Genomic DNA, 22,019 nt, shown 5'->3' on the forward strand with positions numbered 1-22,019 from the left:
TACACAACCCTGTACCTGCTCCCGAGAGGGAACGCCTATTAAATACGTGCAAGAGCATGTACGAGCACATTACTCCTCGTGCACGCTCTGTTTAAAAGTTGCTGTTTGTTTCTCTCGTACGAGCTTACTTTCCAAAAGAAGATTTGCAATTTTTCCACTATGTCAGACTCACCACCGGTAAGTAAAAATGGGGACGAGCACGTAGGACAGCCTTTAATAAACATATGACCAGAATGATTGACAATTTTGAGGGCCACTTATTTTGATGATCCACCTGGAAAAAGAAAATCCTCCACTGTACCCTTAAAGAACTGGTAAAAGGGGTCCTTCTTATATGCAATTTAGTGTTGGTAAGGTTCAAGTTGTTGTTTGAGTTCCGCAGAGGTTTAGCAAAGTGTATTATGGAGAAACAGGTCAAGGAAAAAGTTTAAGGGAAGTGAATAGCAGGGTTATGTTATGAAATTAACAGGCTTCAACTATTTTAATGTTAGATTTGTCATTTGAAAATGAAACCTATAATTCCATAACTACAAACCTAAAAAGACCCGATAATCCATCTAGTTGACCAGCTGGCTAGGGATATACTTAATAAGAAAAAAAAAACTATATTCCCATCGTAACTCAGGAGGAGCTGCTGCAAAGATCCATAGCTTAGCGATATAAATATTTTTGAATGCAAGATGTTACTGGGGCTTCTCATGCACCTGAATACACTATCACCACTGTGAAATACGATGATTACAGCATCCGCTGAAGGGGTGATAGTCTTTAGCAAGGATATTTAAGTTAAGAATATATGCATTGATGAATGGAGCTAAACATGAGACAAGCGGCATCTCCCTTCCCTTTTATGATCACTCAATGGTTTGTGTTTTATTCTCACATCAAATCCCAATAAAATAAAATGTTTTGATTGTAATTTGACGAAAAGTTTAATGGGTGTTTAAACTTTAAAATTTTGCGAGGCACTGTAAGTTCTTGCATGCTCTTTCTTGCAGACACTGATTAATGCCTTAAAAACAGAACTTTGTCAGGCATCAGACTGAGAGCAGGTCAAACCGGTCCGGACACATGATGCTTGCTGCTCACAGAGACTACTGATCTAAAAGGTATAAAAGGGGGAGGCAAAAAATACATAAAAAAAAAAAAGAATTATTGTATTTATCAGTGGAGGGCTGGTGAACAGATCCACTTTGATGTGCCTCCCATTTTTATAAGCAGCACTGGAGTTTACCTGAGAGACTAAAACACTGGCTTTGTGTATTATTGCAAGTAAAACCATGTCGTTGTTTCAAAAAGGACTGATGGGTTGAGAAATTCATCCTAACTATCAAGAGGAAGGTGCTCTGACCTCACAAACACAAGTTTGAAACCTGTCTGCTGCATTTATTACGTTGTCAGACTGCAGGCTCACAGCACTCACATTTGACACCATCCTCCTCAGTGCTTGCTCCCTGTTAGTTTTGATGCAGTTGCTAGGGAACTATCCCCAAGGACGCAGCAGGTTTGCGAGACAGATAGTTCATGTGCAGTTCATATAACAAATGCTAATAGCCTTAAGGTCAGCAAAAGAAAGCTCCATGTTTCCAAAAAAAAAAAGCTACCATTTCGTAACCTCCACTAGATCTTGCTGCTGTTCAGCTGCTGAAGGGAGTCGTTATCATTAGCAAAATTTTCTTTTGTGCATTTGAACGGCTTCAAATCTCTTTTTATATTTTTTCCAGGGGAGAACAATGGGCTGAAACTCTGCTTGTGGCGGGGGAAAAGCGATGACAAGCAGTGTTTACTCTTTGTAATTTATCTCTTTGTATTTACGCATGTCATTACATAATGATTAGCCATCACACACACTGTATCCATACTTGATGAACAAAAACATGTAGCGGTGACAAGCTGTGAAAAAGATGAGGAGGTATTCAGAGCATCTCAGCCTTTATTTATCTTAATATCATACCGACATGGCAGTTACATAAATTCAGCCAATGGATATTTAATGAAGTACCATAGATTATCAGAGCTTGTTGATTAGGATTCAGACACCCTGAATCCAGTAACTACAATAATAATCAGACAAATTGACTGCTATAATGCAGGCATAAATTATTGACATTGTAAAGATTTTCTGCTTCGTTCCCATTAGCTTGGAAGTTAAATGTGGAAATGACATTTCCCCTCCCTTGATTCTCCAGTTGCACATTCAGAATACCTTATTCGTCTATGGCATACACAAGTCATTAAATCACAAAGCTTCATTTTAAAGTGTAGTGGAAGTTTTTTCTTTTATTAATACAAATTTAAATAAATTAAATTATCATACTGGAAAAAAAGTAAAAAAAAAAAAAGGAATTTAGATGGTGTTTATGCAACTTAACACACAGGAAAACATTTGGTCACTGGTAGTGAATCTATGATGCAACATCACTAGGGTGAAAGCTATTATTAGCAAAGTAGCACAGCTTAATACATAAATTAAAAAATAAATATCTATATTGTCAAATAAAACAAAAAATTAATGACTTAAATATTCAGATATAAACATGTTACCATCTAAGTGAATCATTGAACGTGTTTATAATGGAATATAAACATAACAACATAATTTTTATTCCTTTACTTTTCAAAGGACATTTAATTATTTTACCATCTAATAATTGTGCATTGCCCTGATTTACTTTGCCTGCCTTAGCTATCAAAATCTGTTTGCACGGCTAACAATGCCATAAAGTCAGTGATTAATATTGAAATGAGTTGCTGTCTATGTAACCAATGGACACGAAAGCCAGTAAAAATCTGTCCACCTTGGTAAATTACTGGCAAGCAGTTTTTATGTGTAGTATATGCAAAGTCATAATCCACCAAATATTCAATCTAAACATTCCTTTCTATTCTGATGCACACAGTTCTTATAGAATTATCCTTTTGTTAAATCATATTAAATTACACCATACAGTATATTGTTAAACAGGTTTTATTACTGCAGTTATCACCAAATGTTACTCCTGTCTGCTATATTTGATTTAGAGATCCAAACTGATGAACTTGATTTGATTCAGGGTTTTTTTTTATTTGTTTTAGTGTGGTTTTGATTGGCATTTAAAGTCAATTTTCCTATTTAGATTGCTAAAATTTTAGCTTTAAAGTAAAATGAATGCAGCAGTTAACTTTTCTAACTTCCTGCAGCATCTAGCTGTTGAGCAGCCCCAAAGTTAGAATATAAAACAATTAACAATGAGTAATGATTGGGCTATGTTATTGCTTACATCTGTTGTTTATTGTTCCACGGCTACAGATATATACATCTTTACATTGTTTATGTAAAGTTTACTTTTGAGTTTAGTTGCCATGTCCTACAGCCACCAAGACAAAAGGCTACAATATCAGCGAGTCCATAACGCCTGTGCTAATGTCTGACTCTCACCTGTAATCAGTTAAAGGTATAATGGAGGATTTTTGGAAACTTTAAAAAAAAATCCGCCCCCTTCAGTAAAAAAAAAAAAAAAAAATGCATATACACAACCCTGTACCTGCTCCCGAGAGGGAACGCCTATTAAACGTGTGCAAGAGCATGCACAAGCCCATTTCTCCTTGTGCATCCTCTGCTTAAAAGTTGCTGTTTGCATCGCTCATTCAAGCTTACTTTTCAAAAGAAGATTTGCAATTTTTCCACCATGTCAGACTCACCACCTGTAAGTAAAAATGGGGACAAGCATGTGGGACAATTGATTGACAATTAAGAGGGCTACTTATTTTGATGATCCACCTGGGAAAAGAACCTCCTCCACTAACTTTAATGTTTAATTTACAATCATACCGTTATTCCATTTTATATGGTATATTGCCTCTTCAAATATGTGCACTAACAGTCTTTACTCCATGTTGCATGATGGAAACTGTGTATTTGAAGATGGAGTTGCCTCTGGGCAAGCCCCTCCAAAGAACATTGCCATCACTGACCAACATGCTCACAGGCATCATTTTGTCCGGCCTTTCACTGATGCTTCCCCCTGTGTCGAATTTGATCATGTACCCAAAGCTCAGCTATGTCATATATCACAGCCTCATACATGAATTAACCTCAAGCAAGTTTTTGATTGCACATAAAGTCATTTATTCATCACATTTCTTTATTCTGTTTAACTTACTAAAAATATACCTCATTTATCACCTGGAAGTTCATTGTTTCAGAGTTGTTCTCTTATTGTCCAACACTTTGTCTTGTCTATTCTCTAGAGTTTTTAATCTGTATAAGAGGTTTTCTGAGGAGAGGCTTTTTACTGTAATAACAAGTGGGTTACCGGCTGCTTTCTACTCTTTGTGTACAGAAATAAAACTTTGTATTTGGCAAACTGCTTGTTTGTGTGTGCTTTTTGTATTTCTCTTGACTGTGGTAGGCCCTTTGGGAATTAAAAAATACGACTTAGCTCAGAATGAGGCCAAATAAATGCTGGTTATATTAATTTATTTCTGTGTTTGTATTTGGCTTTTAGGTGGTAAAATCATTATTTCCTGATTTTGTTTTTCTAGCTCCAGCTATGTTATAATTCCTGTTGCTATGGGCTATTTATCTTTGTAATTTTACTTACAAATGTTAATTTTGACTCTGTAGAGGATGCTGACAATTTATTAGAGTGTTTTGTTAGAGTCTCCTTTTCCTGTTACTGGCTTTGTTCTGTTGGGGTTTGGAGTACCTTTTGATTGACGTTTGACCTTCTTTTTCCCTCTATCTCGCACTGATCTCCTGCTTACTACATTATCTAAGCTGGTGGATGGAGGGTCACCATCTTTATCTGTTTTGCTGTTATCTACTTCAGGAGCCCCAACCCTTACTGCTTTTTCTTCATCTGACCCCAATTCACTTATCATCCCACTCTTTTGCTCTTTATAACAATGCTCTGCTTTCAAAACAGGATTTTTTTCTGTTTCTGTGTCCCCTGCTCTTTCAGTCTCAATGGTATGATGTTCTTCTGGGCTTTCCTTCTCTTCAACTTTACTCTCTTCAGTCTTTTTATCCATTTCGATGTTTGCCTCTGTGGGTTGCTTAGCTGAGTTAGTATTCTTCTTTCTCACTACACCCTTGGTCCTGCTTCCACCAGGACCCCACTTCTCCTTTGTTGTTTCCCAGTAATTCTTGTTCTGGCGGGCGTGCATGATGCGGATGTTTTCTGCCAGCATTTTCAGCTCCTGACGAACAAAGGGTCTAAACTTTGGATCCAATTTCTCCACCATGACAAAGTCCCTTTGAGCTTCATCCTCGTTGCACAATGCTGCATGTGCCCGAGCCCTCTGGTACACTGCTTTAAAGTTACCTTTGGAGTAGAAATGAGAAAGACTTAGAGGAAATAATGGAGGATCTGAGAGCAGTGGAAAACATAGTTACCCCTACATTTGAGGTAAATGAGAATAATGCAGAGCCGTTTTCATAGCCCTTCCTTTGTTTTTGATGTTTTTTTTTTTTTTCACAGTACAAAAAATAACTCATATCAATGCATATTGGAGGAATTTTATATAATAGAGCATCACAAAGTAGTTTTCAACATTTTCAAGAAAGAGAAATGTAAAACCTGTGGAATGTATTTATTTTTAGCCCCCATGAGTCAACGATTTGTAACACTACCCTTCACAGTAGTTACAGCAACAATTCTTCTAAGGTACATCACTGCAAGATTTAACATCTTTAGATGGAAAGTTTTCCTCATCTTTTATTTTATTTAGTCTTTTTTAAATAGCAAAATCTCCCACTGATTAGTTGAAAACAACTTTTAACTATAAATATTTCATTGCAGAGGAAGCAAAAAGAAGATTCATTTTTGACTGTGGTGACCATGGATGTCAGGGGAACAAAGAGAGACACCAAAGTGTAGTCTTGTCTAGTCTTGTGTTTTCTTGGTAAACAAATAGATTTTTTTAGAGTAAAAGCAGGACCAGAGGTAACGTCTTTATACTTTTAAGCTTAAAAAATACAAATAAACTTGTGTTTCTATTTCTGTATCAAGAATGATTTTTTTTCAGCTTCCTGTCAAACATAACAGACTCTTTCATTTTTCACACCGACAAATCCTACCTTTATGGCTCTTTAGCAGCCTGTCGTTTAGCTCCACCACCTCCTGGTATTGTTTCAGCTCTAGCTTACATTGGCTGAGGTTGAGACTGAGAGGAAGACGCACCTTCTCCAGCGACTCCCAGTCCTCACTGTGTTGATCCACCTGCTGATGAAATGCAGTGGGCAGGGGAGGCAGGTGGGAGGTATTGGGGGAGATATATGGGAGAGGAAATTTTAAAAAGATTAAACCCAAACAAGAGTGAGTAAACAACAATAAAAAAGGCAGGAAATAAATGATGATGATGTGTAGGGGGTGACTCAAGAGGCTCGCAATGTAAAGGAAAAATAATGATAGAGCATGGGGGTTTTGTGAAGGTATAAGGTGGAACTCAGCAGTGAGATGGGTTAGGGGAAAGTTGCTGAAAAAACAGGAAGAGCTTTGAGAGCTATGACTGTGACATCTCTGTGGATCTCTGTTATTTTTAGCACGCTTTCTCTGCTCTTCAGTTTCCCTGCAAATCACATCTACTCTTCAGTATAGAAAAAAAAAAAGATAATCAAATGTGGTTAAAAACTAGAGGCCATTTGAAAACCCCTTTTTGGGCAGATTTGCTTCTTCACTTTAAATCAGTTTTAAAGATGTTGTTTAAGACAGTTCAAATTAAACCAGGTTTCACTTCCTGGCAAAAGCATTTGTCTTTAAAACAATAAAAAATTTTATTACATTACAACCACAAACTTAAGCATATTATATCGGGAATTTATACAATAGACCAATCAAATGAAGCCCCTTTACTCTGGTCAAACACCTACAGAGCCCATTTGGGATGTAGTTTAAACTGAGGATGAACAAGCCAGGACCAAGGAAGGCCAAAATTGAAGGAAGACAAAAATTGTGGGGAGGTTTAAATAGGGATTAGATGACCAAACTAAATATTGAGTTTTCTCACATCTGCCAAAGCACTGTTCAGGTCATCATTACTAAGTGGAATACAAAATAATTAAATTCAGTTTGAATTCAGTTCATTTATTTAGCGCCATTTCACAACCCATGTCATCTCAAGGCACTTTACTGTTCTCCAGATCATACAGTCAAATTGATTCAAAGTTTTCTATCTAAGGAAAACCAGTTGATTGCATCGACTCATTGACTTGGATGCAATCCCTCACAGTAAGCATACATGTAGCTGCAGTGGAGAGGAAAAACTCTCTTTTAATGGAAAAAAACCTCCAGCAGAACTAGGCTTAGTGTGAGCGGCCATCTGCCGAGGGCGACTGGGGTAATAAAGTACAACTGCTAACTTGGCAAGACATGTCTTACCTGACAGGGTGGGTAAATAGGCCGTAAATTAGTAAAACATCAATAGTCACATGGTAAATCTGAGGGGGATTCATAGCTTAGGTTGGAGAATTTGTTCAGAGGGTAAACACTGGTTGTGTACTCTAGCATTAACTATTGGAATTTTTAGCAAAATGTGTTTTATGTCTGCAATGAAAGCCAAATGAGATCCCCACTGTAAGACATTATGGTGACAGTACCAAGCTATGGAATGCTTGTATTCTGTAGGAAAATGAAAACTCCTCAGAGTAATTCTCATACCTTGTTTTGTAAGAAGTCCACATATTCCAAAGCCTCCTTGAATTTGGTGGAACCCTCTTGAAAGCGCTTTTCTTTGATGCAAAAGTTTCCTTCATTCTGCAGCAACATCACCAGTCGTAACATTTGTTGCCAGTCCTTCCCCTCCATTTTATCACAAGCGTCGACTTCGACTACAGAGGTGCCGTCTTCCTCCCTGGATCCCTCAGGTGGTGTAACATTTTCTTCTCCAGATTCTTCTTTTTCAACACATTTCATCTCAGTTGAACCATTTTTCTTTCCGCATGTAGCTGCAGTCGTACTGCTTTTAAGGTCATCTTTGCTTTCTTTGTTTTTTTGTTCATCTTTCTCATTCTCCTCTTCATTATGGACCTCATCATTCGCCTCTTTGCTTCCACCCTCTGTTTTCTCCAGCATGTTCCAGTATTGCTCCTTTTCCTGCCAGTACTTCTCCTTCATGTGCTCCGACAAGGCATTCAACTCTCGACGAACAAGCGCAGCAAGAGTAATGTCCAACTGGGCCACCATGTTGAAGTCTTTCCGAGCTTCTTTTTCATTCCACACTGCAGCATGAGCTTTGGCACGCTTGTAGTAGCCCTTCACACAGTCTAAAATGCAGAAATTTAAGGTCATACTTGAGGATCATGGCAGGATTGTTTTAAACAAGATTGTTTAAAACAAGATTTTCTTTTTTGCATTAAAGTAAAAATCTGTTATCCAGAAGCTGAGATTGCAATATGGATTAGTGCTAACTTAGTATGTAGACAGTTCTTTTTTTTTTTTTTAACAGCGCCAGTTAATATGGTTTGGCCTATCTTTGGTCCAGCTCAATTTGCAATTGTCGGACAACCTTGACTGAACATATTTAGACATATTCAACTTTTTATCCTTTGACTAAAAGAAGGCATAAAAAGTCTTTTTATGATAAATTAAAACTACTATTTTCTAAATGCATCAGGTAGCAACACCACTTCCCAACATATGTGTGAAGAAACACTATGCTCCCATACTGCAGTGCCTCTGTCTTTGGGCTAGATATACTCACTGATGTTTTGTGTTCCTCAGCATTTAATTTCTGTCTAAGCTAAAATTTTATTCAGCCAACAGTTAAACAGATTTCACTGTCGCCACAGGCAGCAGAAGAAACATTGCAGAGAGGCCGCCATTTCCACCAAACTGCTGTATTGAGGGGATGAATTCACCAGATAACATGAAACTGCTGACAGGGGAATCAACAGCATGGCAGTAATGTAGAGTAGATAATGAAAGTTTGTAAAAAAGTGACAAAAAGGTAAAATTAGATGGGAACAGAGTGGGAAGGTGAATAATATATTATCAGCCAATAATAACATTTTAAAAGATTATAAGGAGAATAGTGGGGCTGTCATGACTTGTTGGGTTTGAGAAGTGGAGTGCAAAAACTCTTAACCTGTAACACATCCAATGCCTTACAAGATTAATCATCAGATTTGGTAAGGTTAGAGCTACAAACATGAATGTTCTTTATTTGAATGTTATTTGAGAGAACAACACACATTTCACACAGTTCTGGACCAATCAGAAAAATACAACATGTCATCCACCACAGACCCAGTACTTCACATATTGATTATGTGGGGTTGTCATTCGGTCATTTACTGTCAATTAATGTCTCACGAAAAATAGTTTTAAGATTTTTTCTTTTTTAGTTTAGGGGGAAAGGGAGGAAGATTGTGATTCTAATTTTAGACATTCTTTTGTTTTTCCAAGTAGCAGAGCTCAGCTGACAGGCTGGTCTGCCTGCTAGGCTAGAAAAGCTAACCGGGCGATAACACTTGGAATCCCCACTTACAGCTGCCCCTAAAGGGGTTTCCTCTTGTGCCAGGGTGGCATTGGTCTAATCTAATGTTTTTGTGTGAAAGATTTTGACATATGATTTTATTAATTTTGGAACTAATTAGAAACAACTATATACTGTTTTGCCACAACTTATCAAAATAAATATTTTAGTGGAGTAGGCTATGCTCTTGCAAGCAGCAAGAGCAGCAAAAACGCACGTGCTGCTTCATTTTTTATTCTTGTACAAGTTTAGTTCTTCTTTGCTGCTCCAACTGCACGGTGGAAAAGTGGGACTGATGCTTGTTGGGTGGAGCTGCCCTATCCTTTCCTTGCCTGTAGTGATGGCAGGTATATTTGCTGTGATCAGTGGGTAAAAAGTAGTGTTAATATGTTTTTTAAGTGAGAAAGTCCGCCTGAAAACGTCATCTGTGTAGTCATTTTATCAAGATTACCATCCTGCCTTCAAATATTATTTTGCTGTCGGAGCTGCTCAGACCCCAACATACTGGTGGTGTGCTGTCACTAGGAATCCCGTTCAACAGCAGCCTCTGGCACGGTCGCCTCTTCATGGTTTGAGTGGCTGGAAGGCGTTTTTCATGTGCGTAATCCAAAATGCAGGCACCAGGATAATAAAAGGGAACATATTTTGCCAACAGATTTTGGCATTTTAAGTTAATTTAGGCGTTAATAAACTGTTTCAGAGGAGTGATCATTGTGTGTCCTTGACGTTTTGTCTATGTGTTAGAAATCATGAGTAATTGGACCAAATGGCTTTCCATATGCTGCTTTATATGTTTCTTCTGGAAACCTTTTTTGAGTGCTGCCATCACTTACCTCACTGTCTACAATTTCTGTATGATATAGATGTTTTCTTTTAATTAGACAGTCAATCTATCAATTCCCTGTAAACGTAGACTGAATATAACTGATAAAATATTTATTGTTTTTGCTACAGATATCTGATTTGGGATTGACCTCATTATTATCATGATAAAAAAAAAATAAAGTTTGTTGATAAGTTTTTAGTAGTTACTGTAAATCCATAATGCAGTTATAAAGCATCTACGTGGCCAGATGGAAGCTGTTAAAAAAATACATATCAAATAATTGTTTAAAACGTTCCTGTTTATGGATTAAGTTTAACTTCATTATGGAATAAACTAATATATCACAGGACTCAAAACTTTGTGATCTGATTTTACATCAGTTAAGGCTATTAAAATGTGCATTTTGGAGAGAGTAAAAGGATGGTTATGATTAATCTGGGAGTGCAAGGTAAAAATAGTTTTGTTTTCTTATATATCGTAACTGCCACCAACTTGACAGGAGATTTAGTATTGTTTATCTCAGGTGACTTTAAATAAATATTCCTTAGCTTTTAGATGGAGACAGCAGGCTGACGAGTTCTCAGGATTCCCATTTCCCTGGTAAAACAGGGTTTTAATGCCTGAGCCTTATTATAAAGAGCATGAAATAGCAACAATGTCGATCTTTGATGAATAAATCTTGTTGAGCCAAACAGCGGCAGATTTCACTTGCAGCAAAAATACACTTCAAGGCAGTTTTGACTCATCGGGTTGAATACATACATGTTACAGTTTTATGATTTTATTTGTTAAGGATATCCTTTTTTCCTGCACTATTTCATGCAGTTATTATTGTTGGTCTATCACATATAATTCCACAAAGTTCTAGTTTTTGGCTGTAGCAAGAGAAAGTGTGACATGTTCAAAGGGCATGAAAGCTTCCTTTCAAGATTACTCAGGAGTCCACTTCTACATTTGTTATGAACAGATTTAATGACTTATCGTTAATTCAATTAAACCTTACAGTTTAATTCATACTGGAATATTATCACATGCAAAAAAAGTTGTAAATGTCAATACAAACAAACACAGAATGGGGAAAAAAAAAATACCCCTGAAAATTCAGGCTGTAGAATACAGGCTGTCTGAAAGCATTCCATCACAGGATGAGGGGGCAAATGAGGCTCTGAAGTGGCGGTTTCGCCAACTTGCAAGGCTCCTTTAGGCTCATATGACTAGTCATGTGTTTGACAGTGCAATTCCCAGGGCTTCTCCAGCTGGAAAACCTGCGGTAATGTCAACCTCACGTCCTCCTACGTACTTTCACGCAGCTTACAGATGCAAAATCCAGCAGCTTCTTGTGGAAATCAGAAAAATAAATAAATTTTTTTTCTTTTTGAAACAGCTGAGAGAAGGTGTGGACTGGTTCCCTGTTTAAAAGGTTTTTTTTATATTGAAGAGAATAATTTTCAAAGAGACCAGATTTTGATCTGACTGTTTATCAGAAACAGCTTATAATAAATTGCTATTCAGGAGTACATGAATTTTACTTTCTATTTTTATTTCAGTACTTAAAGATTGCATTGATTGTATTCCCTTATTTAAAACAAAGCAATTAAAAATACTTCTGTGAGAAAGCAAGGTTTTTCCAACTACTTTTCAAGCCAAACTGCTACATATCCATACTGTCACCTTTGCTTCCTTTGAGTTATTAGAAATAACTGTTATAATTAAATTAGTCAAAACCAGGCAAGCTTTTTAAACATAGTTCTCATATTGCATGTATAATTGGATCTCTTTGTTCTTTTTTTATATATACATCACATTAACTGTTCCCTTTTATTAGATTGGAGCAGAAATTTGGTAAATTTGTTTTAGATTTTTTTAAGTGTTTAATCAACACCAACAAGTACACTTCTGGTCAAGAACGTTTAAAAGTGTGCAAAGGGTCTTTATGTTTAATAGAGATCATCTTTACACATTTTCCGATCAACATCAGGTGTATAGTTAACAACAATATTTTACTCAAAATGGATGAAAGCCAATCACTTCCAACTGAATCTCTCAAAAATGGAACTGCTTGTTTTCCCAGTCAAACCAAACCACAATATTCTCATCCAGACAGGATCCCTGTCTATGACTCCATCAAAGGCAGCAAGAAACTTGGGTGTCATGATTTATGACCAGCTGACCTTTAAAGATCATGTTACATCCGTCTCTCAATGTTGTCGCTTCACAGTTCTAAACGTGAGAAAGATCCAGCCATATCTAACCCAACATGCTACCCAGTTCCAAATTCAGTCCATGGTTTTCTACCGTCTTCACTATGGTAACACATTCCTGACTGGTCCCCCAGCTTGTACAATAAAACCATTACTAATGATCAGAACTCTTTTTTACGGTACTACTTTTTAAGTAGCTGTGGATAAAACCGTCTGTTAAATGCATAAACATAAACACATTTGCTATGTGACATAGCATTGATCATCAGGCTTTTATTCCTGGTTAATGCCATTTTTGCCCTACTATAATTTTACTTTTTTAAGTTAAAAAGTCATCCGACCAGGCTCCCTACAGTCGCTTTACACTGTTCCATTTATGAAATTCTGCTAGTGTGAAAAACAAACACTTCCACACCAAAGCTGTGATATACAGTCATAAAAAAATAACCACAAATTTTCAGTTCTTAATAATTGAAAGATCTAGTTTTTACAGGTTCTAAGTCTAACCAAAAGTGTGCAAAACCACAGACTATAGATTTTCAAGTGTCATCATTAATGAAATAGACAACACTAAAGGAAAAAAGTCTTAAAATGGGCCTAACCCTAACCCTTCCTGGGTTCAAATACTGACCTTGATACCTTTAGTCCATATTTACCACCCTTTTCTATCTCTCTCTTTCTGTAAAATCTGATTATTTTCAGTTCAGGCATCTAGTGCTAGAAAAAACACCTGTACTTGTATGTATGCTACTACTGTACTTGATGTTCTAAAATAGGATTAATTTTCTTTCAATTCATTTAATGATTTAGATCAGATTTATTGTTGAAGGCCCACCGATTACCAAGCTTGATGATTTGTATTTACAACTACTGACAGCTTAATGAACGTGAACATTTCCCACATCTCACGTGTCACTGTAATAAGACTACATCAAGCACAGTTAAATTACTGCAGTTACATTTGCTATGAGACTTACTATTAAATATTGACCTTGTTATTTAAATGTGTAGCTTTCTAAACATTTAGCCTTATCCTAATGAATTTATATTTAATTTTGTACCCCTTTTGTAACAATTAATATTTTAAAGACTTGTAGATTAGCCCGTATCATTACTTTAACTAAAAACTATTTTCCTATTTTGCACTAAGCCCAATCGAAGAAAATGACAATGTTTTGATCAGGAAGTGTGCTGTAACCTTGCAATGGTATCTATGCAGTTCAAAAAAGTTCTCCAACTTTGTTAATGTGCACTCAATATAATCCTGGTGAAGTATTTACTGCATATGTTTTAAATTTTAGAAATTTCTGTCACTCAGTGATAGTAAATGTGTTTCAGTCACAACTTTGAGGACAAACTTCAATGCATTTAGCTTTATAAAGCTGAAAAAAAAACATCTAAGAAAAGGCTTAAACTCTTTTTTAAAGAGTGTTAAAACAGAATGTAAAATATAAAAAACTAATAAAGGCCAAAAAGGAATTGCGTTTTCCTCTTTTTTGGGCACATTAGTAGCCTTGAGCTTAGAGTACTGTGAACATATGGAGAGTTTTGCTGGTTCACATCTCTGGAGTGAATAATGACCATACACTGTTAAATCACCTCAATGCACAAGATTAAGCATGGCACCTCTGATGCAGCTGCTAACCCCGGTGGAATGATAGAGTGACACAGCTGTGGGAGTGTGAAGCTTGGTGACGCAAGAAAAAAACCAAGACAGAGCATGAAATGTCATTTCCTCCAGGAGAAGATTAATCAAATATGTAATTCTTAGCATATAACTTACTTAACATGAATTACAGCAGTAATTCCTACTAAACTATTTTGTTACCTTTGTGCTTCTCCAGCAGCTCAGTGGTGTGCTCTATGACTTCATAGTACTCCTGTAGCTCCAACATACACTGGCAGTAGTTCAGCTCCAGTGGCACAATCATTCGACCCAAATTCATATAGTCTATATCACCTGGCATCTCCTGAAATACAGCCAATATGGGAAAAAATAAAATAAAGAAATGGTCTTGGTAATTATGCTAAGATGTAATAAGAAAATATGTATTTTTTTTAGAATTTTCTTGATGGTTCAAACAATTTAAAAATTAGATTTAGTAACCATAGCTAAAACCATATTTACCAAGGTTTTCTTGCATAAAAACTATGTGGACCCCTGTGAAATGTGTTAATACATTCAAAGTGGCTTTATAATGTGGCACATCAATGAACATTTTGGCATTCAGCTTTAGTCACTAAGAAACTGACTTAGGGGGACTAGAGAATCACACGTTTGGATAACTGCAGATCTGTAGACAAGGTGTCTGTAATCATTATCATCTTTCAGAGACTGATGTTAGAACATCTAAAGGAGATGGCAAGGGCTTCAACACACCATCAACTTTGACAACCTCCACCAGAAGATCACACAGCTTTCACTATCACCCTCTGTTAAGGGTGGAACGGTTCACAAAATCCACGGTTCGGTTCGGTTCACGGTTTCGTGGTCACGGTTTTCGGTTTGGTTTGGTATATGTTGGTTGTTACCCCGAAATCCCATAAAAATGAATGAAATTAATAAAAAAATCCAAAAACATTTTATGAATTATTTTTAATGATTTGCGGAAACCCTGAATCATTTCCGCATGTTTTGCTGCTTTGAATTTAATCATTTCGCTCATGCCCTCTACGATCTCCAAGGAACTCAGAGCGGAGTGGACGGGACCCACAGCGGAGGCTGTATGCTTTGCTTTGTGCAGGTGGTCTGGAGCGGAGCGGAGCGCTGACAGAGTATGTGGGATTTTGGGGTTAGCCTGACATGTTGGTAGTGTTGCTGTTAGTATAAACAAAACGTGTTGCACAATGCTTGCACACTGTTGCACTTTTATCCACAACTTTCTTTCCGCCGTCATTGTAGGTCACTCTAAATGCAAAGTGGTCCCATACAGCAGACCTATAAAGTGCTGCTGGCGCGTCTTCCAACTCCTGGTCTTTCCCACTCACCATACCCACACAATTCTCCACAACAACTGATTTTTTTCTGCTACACCCGGCTACGCTGCTTCGCTTCTTCTTCTTCTTGTTTACTACTGGTGGTTGGCTTTGGTCGCAGTACCGCCACCTTCTGCTCTGGAGTGTAAACGCTTCGCCTATGAGAAAAAGGAGCAGCGCATGAACCGAACGCAACACACGCAAACCGAGACAGTCGAACCGAACGGTTCGCACGGTTTTCATAAACCGTTCCATTCCTACCCTCTATTATCAGTAAATCACCAGGTCCTGGCCTGTAAGCTTGTCCTGCAGAAGAACCAACACTCCCTGCAGGATATGTTCTCTCCCAACATCTATCTCAGTCTTCTGTTTCTTCAGAGAAACAGAAGGATACGTGTTTTTGCCCTCTGTCAAGTTTAAATTTAGTTATTGTGTGCATTTCAAACCACTGACCTTTGCCCTAAACTAAAGTGCTGGAACACCAGTGTTCCATGATGGAATAATTATTTCATCTATAAGGACTTATGTGTGCAGACAAGAAGAAATACCCTTAGTCCAAACCAACACCTTCAACACTGAGAGAAATTAACCTGCAAGAACAATTCAACCTTCTGAGGTAAAGTTCATCATCAGCATTCAGCTAATTGGTCATAATCCGACAAAGCAGATGGAGTCAAGTTTAGGCTTTTAAATCAAAGAACACTGTGCCCTCTGATAAGCCAGGTGGTTGCCATATTTGTCATTTCTAACCATGTGGAATGGACCTGACCTCAGTTATTTTTAAGATATTTGCAGTATGCTCAAAAGAAATGTCTACAATTCATACCTTTGAAAAATTGAACCCTTTTCTGGAATGTATTCACATAAGCTTTAATTTTGAAACCCTTAGCTCTTCTTATTTTTCTACCTTTTGCCAGCTGTCATACCTACTGTCAGCTACTTCAAGGAGACTTGACAGTTTACTCACCCTGGACTGCACTGTTTTTAGCAGCAGGACAGCTTCCTTGTACTTGCTGGCAGCCTCTCTGAAATGTTTTTGCTTGACCAAAGCATTGCCCTGCATGTGAAGAACTGGCACCGCTTGCAACTTCTCATCCTTGTCCATCATCCATGACTCTCTGTGGTAGGACAAGGGGTCTCCTACCTAGAAGCAACAGGGAACAAGGGGAGAGCACAGCAAGATAAACTTCTAAACAAGTAGAAATAGTCCTACAGAAATGGAGGAGAAACAGAGTAAAAGTATGTTTGGTCATGTTTTAGCAATACACAATATAGATTATATATACTGTAAATGTAACTGTAAATATAAGAAAGCGAAATTATTAGATCTACCTCTGAAAAACATTCAAGTCCTTGGGCAAATCACTTCACCCACATTGCCTATTGATGGTGGTCAGAAGGCCTGGTGACGCCTGCGTATGGCAGCCTAGTGTCTGTCAGTGAGCCCCAGGGCAGCTGTGGCTACATGTAGCTTGCTACCATCAGTGCGTGCATGAATGGGTGAATGACTGAATGTTGGGTAAAATGCTTTCGTCAAGCCGTATATAAGTACAGTCCATTTATCATTTCTAAATCAATTAATATGTTGTACAATATGTTTTAATATTGTTTACTTTCTAATATACATTTTCCATTTTTGAGTCAACTGGCCTGAATTATGATCAAAACCACATCAGTTTAATTTCCCTTTTGGATTAGAGATAGAATAAAATATAATTAATGGAAATGGCAACATAATGTGTTTAGATAAATGTGTGCAGACATTTCCTCATTGATCAGATTTGCCGTTTTCTATTGTGAGTTAACAACCTGGTTAAACTAACATTTAACTTCCATCAGAAACAAACCAATACACAATGGTCACTAATGTAGATGCAGATGCTTTTGTTTACAGGGAAAAATAAAAATGGGAAGAAAATGTTAATGTTTGCATCTGCAAAAGGAGTAGAAGTTGAAACTGAGAATATTGCAAATATTTTAGAAAAGATTAAAAAAATGTCCAATATTTACAGCAAAATATTATGATAAAAATAAAATAAAAATACAACAAAAATGAAGAAATTTGCATTTTTAGTTAACTTTCAAAATCACAAATTTCTATTTCATTGTATTTTATTTTCTTCTTGTGCTTTGCACTTAGTTGCTAACTACAATTTGCCCAATGCTTTTTGGTTTAGTGGAATGTACTGAAAATGTTAGAGCACAAAAATAGCAAGGCAACTTCTAAAACATAAAAAAATCGTAAATAAGTGTGTTTCATTTGATTGCAATTATTTCCATTACAAATATTAAATGACCATCACAAGTTTCTTTCTGCAGCACCACCATTCCCACGTATAAAAGCAAATCTATGGTTTGTAGGCCTCTACACAGCTGTCTACGTCAGCCTGGGCTGGTTTTGATCACTTTATGACAGAGGTATCAAACTTTTCATTTTTATTTTAGACCGATAAGGCATGATAGAGTTTTTAAAATGGTAGCTTGCAACTGTATAAACAAAACTTTTGATTTCAGAATTTACCTTACAGAGAGCAAATTCCTCTGGTATTACAATGAGGATATATTAAAGTGATCAACCAGCCTGGGCCTGCGGACCTTGAGTTTTTATCTATTAGAATACTGAACCCTACCTGCAACAGCTCCATGATGAATATGAGTGGTTGAGGATTTCGCATGATCTCATCTAGCTCCGGGAAACCAGTGGAGTGATAGTGGAACAGGTTCCCCATACCGCACATATGTTTCTGGCCATCCAGGGGGTCTTTTCCTTGGGCTATCAGCCTCATTCCCTTGGACACAATGGGATACATGCCTGTGTGCTAAAACAAATAAATACAACTTATTAGCACCTACTTATGTGGACCCCCCTTTTACAAGGAGTCTTTAGTAATCAGTCATTTCTTATGCAAAATAGGCTAGCTCAGCTATAATCTGCAAACATTTTTTTCAGACAAAAGGCACCTACATTATGCAAAAACCTTGTTTGGAAGCCTAGTTCATCTAACGTATAGTAAAAGTTACCCAATTTTTTTTTTTTTTTATTTATTTATTTATTTTTTATCAAGGCTTAGAAAGACCTTCAGGACTCACAATGGCATCACACCAGAATTCAGCCACCTCCCCGACCCTCATTGAAGTCAGCATTGGCTCCCAAACTTCCATCTTGAACATCTTTCCAACAAAGATCTCAGCTGGTCTGCCAGCCAGTCTAGTGTCATCGATGACTGTCCGCTCAAAGTTGTCCAGCAGCGTTTGGAAATGGAAGACCAGCTTGTATGTACAGAGGGGCGAAAAATTTGGAACATGTCAAAGATAGCTCAGTAAATAGTTTTCTAATAGGGCTACTGACATGGAACTCACAATATTCCAGTTAGAACAAAAGTAATTTACACAAATAAGTGTGCAATACAAAAAGCAACATAACCTTTAGGTGTGGATACCTGAAGGGTATACACACCTTCCAGTTTAACTAAAAAGGCAAGAATCTGCACAACATAACTAAACTAATGAGAATTTATTAAAAAGTCAACCAACACTAAATCATTTTGGCTGTTTGAATGGGGATGGGGTCTCTTTGAAGAGGAAAAAAAAAAACAGACCAAAATAAAACGACTTAATAACATAAATCGTTATTAAGCACATATATAAGGTAATGAATGCAATAAAATAGGACCATGCAGAAAAATATGGATTGAGATCTCTTGAAAGGATCTATAATCGATTATGTTTTTTGTTTTTTTTTATATAGTGATTAGAGGAAACTTTTTCTTGGTGCAGTGGGTAGCACTGCTGCCTTGCAGCAAGAAGGTTTCATGTCTTTCTGCATGGAATTTGCATGTTCTCCCTGAGCATTTGTGGGTTCTCGCCGGGTACTCCGGCTTCCTCCAACAGTCTAAAAACATGACTGTAAGGTTAATTGGCTTCTCTAAATTCTCCTTAGGTGTGAGTGTGTGCGTGAATGGTTGTTTGTCCCGTTTGTCTCTGTGTTGCCCTGCAATGGACTGGCGATCTGTCTAGGGTGTACACCGCCTCATGCCCATTGACAGCTGGAGATAGGCACCAGCACCCCTCAGGACCCCGCTTGGGATTAAGCGTGACGGAAAATGGATGGATGGATAATTGGATATTTTACCTTGATTTTCAGTTTATAAGGACTTCAGAAGAAGTTCTTGGCTTGTGTTGAATTGTGTTGTTGAAAACTCTCCTTAAAGGCAGAGGGTGAGGGAAGCTGGTATCCTGCAGCCCAGGAACATGGAGAGATTGTAATATTTTTGTTTTGAAAAGAGATAAATACAAGTACAGAATCAGAGAGCATGGATGGATGGATGTATCAGGTTTACTCTGGGTACAGTGTGAACAGATTTTGGCAGAGTAGCCAGTTTTAAATATTTCCCTTCTAGTAATATCCACTTTATTCTGAATTAATTGAATGTTGCAGTTTTTGGTCATTAGAATCATGTTCTTACAATTTGTACGACAGATCTACAGTTAGTGAAATAGATAAATCTGATGATATTTTATTACTGGGATTGCTATTGGTTAGTCGAATTATGAAATTACTTTGTATATCTCTATTGAATTTATTAGACAAACTGACTGTGATCATTTTTTGAGGGATTTGAGCAGAGATAACTTGATTATAGAGGTTGTTAATTTGGTTTGGAGGCAGGATTTAATATAAAAGTATTATGTAGATGATATATTTGAAATAGATCAATGAAGGGCAGGCTTGAGGTACAGTTATATATGTGCTAGAGTTATACACCTACTAGCCCAGGGGTTATATTGAAAAGCGGCGTTGAGGTTTTCTTTTTTATTATGACAAAAGAGTACTGTTAGCAGTGTTATACAGTTTTCAACCAGGCTTTAAGAACTCCAGAAAATGTTGGCATCTTGAAACTTGGATTACCTGGATCTTCAAAATCTGGTGCAGTTTCTATGCCATTCGGCACTTTATAAATATATTTATAAAAAAAAACACTGACTTGTTAAATACTTATTGATTTGGACGTTAAAAAAAGGTATAGGCAACATAAAATAGGTCAAGTGATAAGGTGAATTCAGATCAAATTTTGTTTATAAACAAAATATGCAATAAATAAATACACATAAAAAAATTACGGTTTAGACTGAAAATATTGTCATAAATCTAAAAAAAATAAAATTTCTTTTTGATGCACGTTTAATGGTATTTAGAATGGAAAACATTCCATTCATTTTGGAGTTATTTCTCCCCATACCTTTCATGTTTCCATGTTTTTATATCTTTAAAATATAAATAAGCCTTTAACATTTAACATTCCTTTGTAGTGAGTGGTTCTGTAGTAACACAGAGAGAGTTCTTTATCAGGTCTTCCATCTGGTTATTATTAAAGACTTCCAAAACCATGATAAGTCTAACTATGAAATTATGTTGGGTCCCAACTCACTAATTATAGCCCAGTACAATAGGAAAAAAACAAAAACAAATTAAAAGCTATTCAAGCAACTGGAAATCACTTAAATGGAATGGAAAGTGTGGAGAGATACATAGACCGGGTGAGTGGAAATTTATGCTGGCATTGTCATGGAACATATTTGTCACGTCTAGGCTCATTGCCATATGGCTGGACATGAAGGGAAGGAGGGGTAAAGTTGGAAACCGGCAGATCAGAGGATGAGCAGGAAGTGGGCCAAAAATACATGTTGCAATTTGGTTGACCAAATGTTTGCTTTGTGCATAAGAGCCAGACAGGGAGTAAATGTTCCCTCCTTATGAATAATGCAAGAGGATCTAATGTTGGTGCACAAAAGCCTTCTAAACATAAACACTTAAAATTGACTGTTTCTCACTGCAACAAAATACATGGATTTGCTTGATATTATTCAGATTTTAACAGATTTTTTTAACAGACCTTTGTCCCAGGAGGAAAATGAGGCAGTGGTCCTTTGCCTCCTGCTAAGATTTTCTTCTTGACCCCTGGATAGTTGAGAAGGTATGTCTCCTCCATTTCCTATTTGAAGAATTACCAGAAAAGTTTGGATGTTGTATTGCACATATAGCCTCTCTTTTCCCCTTCTTCTTGTGTGCTCTCCTTTGGCTTTTCTAATTAGCCCAGTGAAGAGAGTCTTGGCTGGTTTGCTGCTCTCTGACAGATGGCAGGATTAGCCAGGGTTTGGAGATGGCCACTCTAATCTGTGGCTAATCCCTTGCCTACCCTGACGATTGGTGGGGCAATTCTTACAGCAAGGAGTTAGAAAGTCGAGGCTCATGTGGACGAGAAAGGCCTCGATTCCTCTGAGACGACAAAAGACCATTCTGGTAGCAGAGGACTCAGACGAATTTGATGATGACTTAAATGAATGCAAAAGACCAGCCCAGATTATTATAAAAAAAATAGCCCTTGTTATGATTTAAATAATTGTGTGCTTAAAATGGCAGATCATTACAGCGCATGCCACTTTAAAAACTGACTCCATACTTTTAATAATCAAAATAGGCAGAAACCTTATTCACATTTTAAAGCATAAAAATGTTTTCTTTCCATGAAATGACTTCATTGTTGCTCTCTGCAGGACTT

General features: G+C 37.1%; 1 protein-coding gene across 1 annotated transcript; it reads right to left on the bottom strand.

The window, feature by feature from the left end:
• Nucleotides 1–3,653: 3,653 nt before the first annotated feature.
• LOC119786265 lies at nt 3,654–21,582 on the bottom strand. Its single transcript, XM_038289498.1, has 8 exons — nt 21,354–21,582; nt 18,550–18,729; nt 18,090–18,278; nt 16,427–16,603; nt 14,312–14,453; nt 7,641–8,245; nt 6,062–6,206; nt 3,654–5,306 (listed from the first exon to the last, which is right to left on the bottom strand). The coding sequence occupies exons 1-8, from the start codon at nt 21,447–21,449 to the stop codon at nt 4,624–4,626; spliced, it is 2,217 nt and encodes a 738-aa protein (XP_038145426.1). The 5' UTR covers nt 21,450–21,582; the 3' UTR covers nt 3,654–4,623.
• Between the last annotated feature and the right edge of the window lie 437 nt (nt 21,583–22,019).

Source organism: Cyprinodon tularosa, unplaced genomic scaffold, assembly GCF_016077235.1.
Source record: "Cyprinodon tularosa strain WSP-4 unplaced genomic scaffold, ASM1607723v1 ctg27, whole genome shotgun sequence".
NCBI classification, from domain to species: Eukaryota; Metazoa; Chordata; class Actinopteri; order Cyprinodontiformes; family Cyprinodontidae; genus Cyprinodon; species Cyprinodon tularosa.